The sequence below is a fragment of the Canis lupus genome, chromosome 24 (genome assembly GCF_048164855.1).
Source record: "Canis lupus baileyi chromosome 24, mCanLup2.hap1, whole genome shotgun sequence".
NCBI classification, from domain to species: Eukaryota; Metazoa; Chordata; class Mammalia; order Carnivora; family Canidae; genus Canis; species Canis lupus.
In genome coordinates, this window is record NC_132861.1 from 50927818 (window position 1) to 50937232 (window position 9415).

The 9415-nt window shown below is 55.1% G+C and overlaps 1 protein-coding gene across 1 annotated transcript; it reads right to left on the minus strand.

Moving 5' to 3' along the window:
• Positions 1-5469: 5469 nt before the first annotated feature.
• LOC140616534 (large ribosomal subunit protein eL27-like) lies at positions 5470-5990 on the minus strand. Its single transcript, XM_072797168.1, has one exon. It carries the CDS (start codon positions 5931-5933, stop codon positions 5601-5603), a length of 333 nt encoding a protein of 110 aa, XP_072653269.1. The 5' UTR covers positions 5934-5990; the 3' UTR covers positions 5470-5600.
• Between the last annotated feature and the right edge of the window lie 3425 nt (positions 5991-9415).

Below are 9415 nucleotides of genomic sequence, written 5' to 3' on the forward strand. Positions count from 1 at the left end.
CCCCCACCCGGGCTCTCCTCTGAGGGGATGGAGACCCTAGGACCGAGGACCAGGCTTTCCCCTGGTGCTGGGAGACGCAGAGCTGGCTGTCACCTGGTGCACACAATGCTTTTCCCTGGGCCTCTGTCCACACCGGCCGCCGCGCGCCGCTGCTTTTGCGTAGACGCAGAGCCCTGATCCCTTCATTAGCGCTCATTACGGAGCAAGTGGAATTTGACCTCTGGCCTCGGCTCCGCCCACCCGGGCTCTCAGGCCAAATTCTAATTTCAGCCTCGGAAACTGCAAACCGCTGCCAAGAGGGAGTCCCTTGCCCCAGCCCCCATACAATTATGAATACTTCAAAAGACTATAAATGTTTTCAGAAGAAATCACAGCCAATCAAGAAGCCATATGGAGAGTGTTTGGGTTAAAAGCATCACACGCACGAGTGATCCTAACAGCCGAGCTCGCCCTGAGCTCCAGTCCCCGGGACCCTGCGGCCTGGTGGGACGTGGCCTGCTGCGCCTTTCCTGCCTCCGTGGCGCTTGCCTGTGACCTTCCTGCTTCAGACACCCCGCCCAGCCCCCTCCCCCCCCCACTCGGGAACACGCTTTCGAGTGTGGACTGCGTGGGGAGGACCCTGACCTCTCGGGAAGGCGAGCGTCCCCTCTGCTTCCTCAGGACAGCCTGAGGGATGGACACGGAGGCTTGCGAGGGCCTCACCCCCCCCACCCTTGACCTCCAGGGGCTGGGAAATCCAGAGGCCGCGTCTTGATCATGCAGCGGGCGTCGGCGACGGGCTGGCCTTCCCCGGCCCCCGGAGGACACTTTGCTGGATCACCAGTGAGTTCCAGGAAACCGAGACTTCTGGTGCCCGGTGCTCCACAGAAGAGCAGGGGAGGTGATGTGACAGAGCAAACACTGGCCAGGGGGCATCCCGGGAGACTTCCCAGGGGAGGGGAGGTTTCAGAGGCGTCCCAATGGGCAGAGAATCATGGGAAGAGACGCGAATACATGAGCAAAATCTCAAGACTTCCTTCCTTCAGTCGTTCCGTCTCTACTGTGCCAGGTCCGTCAGGGCAGAGCACCGGTCGGTGCCGGAGTAGACGAAAGGCCCGGCCCGGCCCTGTGGGGTTCCCAGAGGCCCTGACAAGCCTGGCTACTGTGGAGGTGACCGGGTGCCACACACTGCAAGGTGCGGCCCCGAAACAGATAAATGGGGCCTGCTCACAAGGCACGACAGGTGCGAGCGCCCGCTGACACGAGAGGTCGGGGAGGGCAGGTGCGGGGCCAGACCCAACGTTGGGGGAGCGGAGGCGTCCCAGGGAATCGCAGGCCCAGTGAAGGCTGGAGCCCGGGGAGGGATGCGGCTGCGCTTACACACGCCCGTGTGCAGGGGGATGGGGGCTTCACCGTCCGAGGGCTGGGCCCCGCGGGATGGTCTTAGACGCTGGAGCCACCCTGTCCCCTCGTATTTAAGAAGTCACCTTGGCCTCGGTGGAGTGGTGCCGGGGGGTGTTTGGAAGGAGGAGCCCGCAGGGGGCGGCGGGGGAGGCCAGTGGGCTGCACAGTGTCCGAGTGTACACTGGCCCGTCCTCTGGTGTGCAGTAAGCGCGGGGGCGGCCAGAAACCTGCCGTTCCTCCCCGGGAGTGGCCGTAGCCAGCTCTGCTGCGACTGGACCCGGGGTAGGTTTAGATCCCGTGAGGAAAGACACGGGAGGGCGACGGTCAGAGGAGCAGGTCGGCACTAAGTGCCGTGACGTGGCCTGGGTGGTGATGTGGGTGTCCCTGTGTGTCTCCACCTGTTCCTCCCCGGGCTATGCCGCCCCCCAGCTGTGGGCCTCAGGGCGGGGGCGAGTGGGGGTCCTCGGCTCCCCTGCTGCACCATCGGGCCATGGCCGGAGCCCTGCACACTCCCTGAGCACGGCCGTGTCCCACTTTCCTGCCCGAGCCCCATGGGGGAGCCGTCACTGCGAGTCTGAGATGGCCTGGAATGTTCCAGAGGGTCAGCCGGGCTCGTCACACTTCCTCTAGCCCCTCATCTGCTCAGAGTGTTGTCCTTGCTGCTGTCCCGTGTCAACAGATCGCTTTCTCTTAGGAGATTTGTGCCCTTGCCCTGGAACTTGCTGTGGCCCAGACAGGGGGTGCAGGAAGCTCCCCAGTGGGAGACTCGGGGCTCCCGGGCATCGCACCGTGGCTCTCGGGCTGCACAATGTGGTTAATGAAAAACACGCCTGGTGTTTCCGGCTAATTTGGTTTCCTGCCAGGACAAATTAGCTCGAGTCACTCCTGCTTCCCTGGGTCACGGGGTTGGCCCTTTGGTCTTCCCGAAGCTGCCAGCGCACCCGGCCAGCAGGCTCAGCTCCAGGCAGGGCTGCCCCCGGCGCAGAGAGCAGCTGGGGGGTCCGCCCTTGGTAACCCACCAAGCAGGGGTGCTGGGGGGAGCGAGGGGTCTCAGCCTCCCCTCTGAAGCACTCGGCCAGGGAGAGACCCAAGAGAAGAGTCGTGGCTGAGCAGGGCCCCCCTAAGATGGGTGTGCGACCGAAGATGCCTGACACGGGATGATGATCTCCGTCTCCCTGCTTCACCTGAGACCCTCTCCTTATCCTTGGAACTGAGAAAACCCTTCCTGTGCTTTAGCCCCCGCGTCTCCAGCTACTCACACGCTTCCCTGCAGAGAGCAGGTGGTCTGCTCGGCCCAGCACCTCCTGGACACCCTCGCCCATCTGGGGGCTCTAGCTTGCGACCCTCACAGGCTCTTTCCGAACACCTGTGCAGCCCCTCTGGGGAGCCTGAGGGTCGGCACAGTCCAGAGTGAGTGTCATAGAGAACCCCTGGAAGATCTGAGTTGTACTTTCCTTTTGGGGCGAGTCCAGCTCAGAGCCAGTGGCTCAGTCAATTACAGACACAGGTTGGGCACCTGCCCCAGTTCCCCTTCTGGGTGAGAGGACAAGTCTGGGGGTCTCACAGTCACTGGGGGCTGAGGTGGAACTTGATAGCCTGCACCAGGGACATTAAGCCCTTTAGTGAACGGACTCCTGGGGCCGTGTGTTTGAGCCCAGGCATTAGGCTCAGACAGGTGGATGCCCTTGACCTCGGAGGCCAGCTCTGCATGTGCAGCTGCGTGGCCTGATCTGGCCTCGAACGTCAGCCACAACATCTCAAGATGAAGACCTGGCTGGGAGCTGAGAGCACGGTGGATAAACTGACGGGACTTGGTCCATGTTGGCCTGGGCCTCGAGTCCCAGCAGACCAGTCGGGAGGCCCCCGCATCTGGAAGGAAGGGCCCAAACAACTATAAAGAAGAAGAAACGCACCTGGTTTTCGGGGGGGGGCAGTAGGACCAGATGCTGGAGGGCCCTGGTGACAGGGCCCTTGGTGGCCGGCGGGGGAGCCGGGGGAGACAGCACCATGGTCTGGTTGGACAGACCTGAGGGAATCGCACTGTAATTGGAGAAGACAAAGCCAAGGTCAGAGCTCAAGGTCAGGACAGAAGAGGAGACAGGACGGAGTTGGCCTAGGGCTGGCCACGAGCCCCTGCCCCGGGAGGCCCCAGGCAGGAGCAGCATGTTTCATGACCGGCTTGCAACCCCTTGTGGAGAGGGCCTCCGGCTGCCTGAATTATGTTGAGGCTGCAGGAGACGCTTCCTAAGATGAACGTCCACGTCCCAGGGTTGTCTACAGTCCCCTGCAGTTGCCGGAAGCGTGCTCTCCGCATCTCAAGCAGTCTTTTCTCCCGTTCTGCTTGCGAATCTTTGTGAACCTCCATGGTTACAAAGCCCCAGAGGTTTTCCATCAAGTGACCACCTGGCATCTGGAGTTGGAGGGCTGGCGGGTGGGTCACAGCCCCGTCTGCAGAGACCGGGCCCAAGAGGACTTCACCTCAACGGGCATCCGGGTGGGTGGAGACGTCTTGTTTCTGCGGCCCGGGTCTCTCACGTTGGGTGAGGGATCTCATCTGTGGGGAACCCAGCCACTGACTCGATCAGCACAAAGTTCTAACAGTCCTTCATTCTCTTCCTATCTTCAACAGTTAGAACTGTTTTGTCTTCTTCATGAATTGACGCCTTCATTGATACGAAACAACTTTTATCCCTGGTGATATTCTTTGCTTTGAAACGGATTTTGTCAGATATTAATATCCTCGCTCTGGTGATAAATCAGTGTTTTCCCCATCCTTCTACATTTTACCCATTTGTGTCTTTATATTTAAGGTGATTTTTTTTTTTTTTTTTTTTGCTACACCGCGTAGCTTGGGTCTTGCTTTTTATCCAATATGGCAGCACCTGCCTTTTAATGGAAGCATTTAGACGACTTATATTTAATGCGATTATTGATATGGTTCAGTTTCAGCCTATCATCTTGCTGTTTGTTCTCTATTGGTCCCAGCTGTTCTTTATTCTCCCGTTTTTGGATTATTTATGATTCAATTTTATCCCCTTATAAGGCTCATTAGCTATAATTCCTTGTTATGCTATGCTCGTGGTTGCCTTCGGGGCAAATCACACATCTCTGAGGCTTCAGAGCCCACCTTCCCCGGCAGTGACGCCAGCCCAGGTGGAGTCTAAGAACCCGGCAGGGGCAGCCGCCTGCCTCCCCGCCCCCTCTTTTGTCCCCATGTGGTCAGACATCGGACCTACATGCCGTGTAAACCCCAGGGCCTGGTGCTACAGTTCCAGCCCATTTTTTCTTTTTTTTTTTTTTTTTAAGATTTTATTTATTTATTCATGAGAGACACACGGGGGTGGGAGTGGAGGGAGACAGAGACACAGGCAGAGGGAGAAGCAGGCTCCATGCAGGGAGCCCAATGTGGGACTCGATCCCGGGTCTCCAGGATCGCGCCCTGGGCTGAAGGCAGGTGCTCAACCGCTGAGCCCCCCGGGGATCCCCGAGTCAATTATTCCTTAAAGAGATTTGCCTCATGAGAAAGATGTTCATGTGCTGACTCTTGGGGCTACAAGGTTTGGCGCCTCCACTCCTTTGTGTTCATCACCTACGTCTACTGGGCATGATGTTCCTTCTCGAGAACTTTCTTGAACATTTCTTGTGTTTTGGGTCTGCTATTGATAAATTCTTTCACCTTTTGTTTAACCAGGGGAGAAAAAAGTCTTTGTTTTTACCTTCGTTTTTTGGAAGATACCATAGTTGGATTAGAATTTTAGGTTGACCGGCTTTTTTCGCTTTTGTAATTTAAATGTGTGGCTGCCCCACCCTCCCACTCACATTGCTTCTGGTGAGAAATCTGTTCTCATGTTGTCTTCATTCTACTGTACAGAAAATGCCTTTCTCTGGCCTCTGTTAAGATTTTCCTCTTTTGTCACACAAGAGCAGCTTGTCTCTGGTGTGACTTGGTGTGGTTTTCTTCATGTACTTTCCTCATGGTTAAACTGTTGACCTTCTGGGGTCAAGTTTTTTGTTTTGTTTTGTTTTGTTTTACCATTATTTCCATTTTTCTTCAAACATTCTAATATCTTCTCTTTCTTTACCTGACTTTTTGGTTGTTTTTTTTAATTTTATTTTTTTATTTTTAATGACTGAAAAATCTAAAACCGTAGCTTCTGGAAGAACCACTTATTCTTGCTGGTCTTGTACCTCTCCTCGAACTTGACCTTGGCCTCTCGTCAGGCCTTGCATTTAAGAGCAGGGTCTCTGAAGACATCCTTGTTGACGACAGTTTTGTCCAAAGGGATATCCACAGAGTACCTCGTGGGCATGAGGTGATTGTAGTTATAAACTTTCACAAAAGACTTGATCTTTGACCTCTTGGCGATTTTCTTCTTGCCCATGGCAACTGTCACTTTTCGGGGATAGCGGTCAATTGCGGCCACTAGAGCATGGCTGTAGGGACGGTCTGAGGTGCCATCATCAATGTTCTTCACGATGACCGCTTTGCCTCCGGAGTAGCGTCCGGCCAGGACCAGCACCACCTTCCCGGGTTTCATGAACTTGCCCATCTCGACACCAGTCACTCGAGCCTACAGCAGAAAGGAAGACTTTACCTAGCTTTTTGAATGTATGAAATACTGTTATGCTATTTTAATTTTTTTTTTGGTCTGTTAATTCTAATATCTGAATCGGTTCCAGGTCTATTTCAATGTATTGGTTTTTCTCCTCATTATGGGTCCTATTTGTCTGTATTTTTTGTTTTTTGTTTTTGTTTTTGCCTGCTTGGTAATGTGGATCGAACGCCAGGTCTTATACATTTCTTCTTGTTGGGAGCCGGGTATTCCTGTGTTACTGTTAATGTTCTCGAGCTTTGTTCTGGGCTGCACTTGAGTTTCTTGAAAATGGTTTGATCCTCTTGAGTCCTGCATTTAAGTGGGACCAGCACCTTGTTTCATCCAGGAGAGTGATATTTACTCTCCGTGATGGAGGCAGGTGCTGGCGCTGCACCTGTCCAGCTGGAACAGAACAATACCTGTCCCCAGACGTGTTTGAGGTCCACCACTGGCCCTGCGACCTTTGAGGTGATTCTTCTCTGCTCTGTTTTCCTCACATACAACTGCTGATCAGAAACCAGGTTAATACTTCAGACCGAGCCTCTGTGGGCCTGTGGTGTGCGCTCAGGTAATTAAGCTGGTTCTCTGCTCTGCAAAATGGGGTTCCTTGGTCTGCCCACACTCAGCTGTATCTTCCCAACACAGGCAGTCCTCTGGGCCAGGCCTGGGCCCCTGTCCCTGTGCTGAAAACCCAAGGCAGTAGGCTGGGCTGTGAGGCACAATGTCTCTCTCCACAAGCCCACAGGGATCATGGTTCTTCATTGCATGAGCCCGTGTCTTGATTCTGGATGTTTCATTATTTGGTCTGTTTTTGCTTGTTTTTTATTTGGGTGGAAGGGACAATCGGTCGCTATGACTCTGTCTTGGCCAGATGGAAGTAGGAAGGTCTTCAGTTGTATGGAGGCTTCCTCTTCCCCACTAGGTCTGCCTTTCTCATCTGTAACACCCCAGTGCCCGTAAAGGTGCAGGCGTGCAGTAGGTCCTGAATACATGTTGATGACAGGAATACATGAATTGAACACGAATAAATGAGTAGCAAGTAGAAGTGTTTTTCACGAGCGTAAGGCATGCAACCACCTTCTCGTATGCTTATTTGTATTCGAATCTTGTTTCTTCTGGATGACACTCTTGAGGCCAAGAGCCTGTAGGGTTTATTCTTATAACACCTTTAGGGCTTAACAAAACTTGGTCTTGCATGCTTCAGGCTTTTAATAAATATTTGTTTAATGAATAAATGAACAGGAGACATTTACACATTGGGTTGAGACAAGCCCATGACACAACTGACTTAGGCCCAGCGATGCCTCATTCCCCACCCTGGTGCGTGCCAGGGCAGCCCTGCTCAGTCGCTGACCAGTGACAAAAGGGTGATGTGAGGATGTGGCCACCCAGGGCAGCGTGAACGCTCACCCACGGCGCCTGCGTCTCGCCAAGGTTTTCAGACCATTCTTGGATAGGAAGCATGAGGGACAGAGAGAGTTAAGGCAGACGGGTCAGCCGCCGTGGAGGTCGATCATGACAAAATCATAACGTAAGTCAACTGGAAAACAGAAGTGTCTTCACAAATGCAAAGCCGAGGACAGCGCCCGGCAGGGGTAGCTGCTCACCTCGTCTGGCATCCTAGCCCAGCAGTTCATCCGTTTCTATGGACATAGCCTTTTGGGGGGACCTCAGCTCTGGGACCTTCTGTAAGCAGAAGAAAGACTGATAAGGGCCTTCAGAGCAGCTGGCATCCGGGAGCAGGTGTCGGCCTTGAAGGCGGGAGATCATAGCCTATTAGCAGGACCCGGACAGGTTCCCAAGTGGAGGAGTGGCTGTCCCGTTCGGTTCGGGGCACAGGACAGGAGCGTGCTCAAGGGGGGAGCCTCTCAGTTTCTCTCCCCTTCCAGACCGCTTTCCCTGTTTCCCATGTGTGACGGAATCGGCTCCCCCGGGACAGTGGCTCACGCGGGGACGAATGCAGGTACTGGGCAGCGTGCTGAGCCGGGGGACCCCGGGAGTCCGGCGCCTGGCCTGCCCCCCCACCCCGAGGATTTGAAGCACGTGGACCCAGAGCCTGCGAGCCTGGGGTGCCCGGCGTTTGATGTGTAAAGCCTGGGAGCGTCCTCGCCTGGATGGCTTCGCAGCGTGGTAAGGACCCTAACGCGTTTCGGGGCCGGTTTCATTGCTGAGTGGATCCTACGTGGGGGCTGCAAGCTGTTGTCTCTGCACAGGGTCAGCTGTTCACCCTCAGCCCTCGTTCTCAGCCCCTTGGAGAAGCGGCGGGGACACTGAGCCCCCAGAGAGAAGCCCTGAAAGGCTCCGGGAAAGACACGCGGCACATCCGGCTCCGCGGGTGCTGACAAATCTGCTGCACGCATTGCCCTCTGGTGGTCACGCAGCAGACGAGAAACTTCGAGGGCAGGTTACCAGGGGACGGTTGTGCACAGTGGCAGCGTGTCCTCCATCAGGAAGAGCGTGCCTCGTTCTTCTCTGTTCCCACATTGCACACACACACCTGCAAGCAAGCGAGGGCTCTTCCCCTCTGGCCTGAAAACATAACATGAGCTTTGGATGTTTTAAAAAAAAAATTCCAGGGCAGCCCCGTTGGCTCAGCGGTTTAGCACCACTTTCAGCCCAGGGCGTGACCCCAGGGTCCCGGGATCGAGTCCACGTCGGGATCCCTGCGGGGAGCCTGCTTCCCCCTCTGCCTGTGTCTCTGCCTCTCTCTGTGTGTCTCTCATGAATAAACAAATAAAATCTTAAAAAAAAAAATTTCAGACTGTAGATCCTCATTTCGGATGTCCGGAATCGCAGAGTGCCCGAGCTGGCACGAATCTCTAAGACTGTCGCGTTCAGATCCCCCTTTTGTGAAAATTAGAGGAGATTGGAGTCCAGGACTGGGTGACTTCCCTCAGATGGCGCAGCGAGGTCGGACTGCTTCAGGCTCAGCCGGGGGTGCGTGGCTCCGTCACGAGCTGGGAGTAGCTCCTGCCCCAGGCAGCTGGGTCCCCTCACATGGTACCCGGGGCGGGGGCCTGCGGGGACCCCGACGCCGGGCTCTGAGTGGCCCGTGCGCAGGTGGGCGGCTGCCCCCGTCGTCCAGCCCTCCTCCCAGCTGCGGCCACCTCTTCCCCGGCCTGGCTTGGGGGCACAGTGCCAGGACCAGACTGGACGGGCTGCTGCCACCGCACAAATGAGACAGAGCTGGTCTTTCTGTGGATCTGTTTGCTCTCTGCCTCTCTCTGGTCGCGTTTTCCTCTCCAGGCGGGGCCGCAGGTGGCTGCCCTGTGGCCTTGTGGAGCGCTGTAGGAGCCCTGATGTTTTTTTCTCTAATTTTTAATTTCAGCATATAAATAAAATAATTGTTTCTTTTTTATTGTAGTAAAACACACATAACATAAAAGTGTGATCTTCATCCTTTTGAAGTGTATGGTTGAGCGGCATTAAGTACATTC

What these genes read in the sequence shown, in the direction of transcription:
- LOC140616534 (XM_072797168.1), bottom strand. Translation starts at nt 5,933, where the DNA reads ATGGGCAAGTTCATGAAACCCGGGAAGGTGGTGCTGGTCCTGGCCGGA.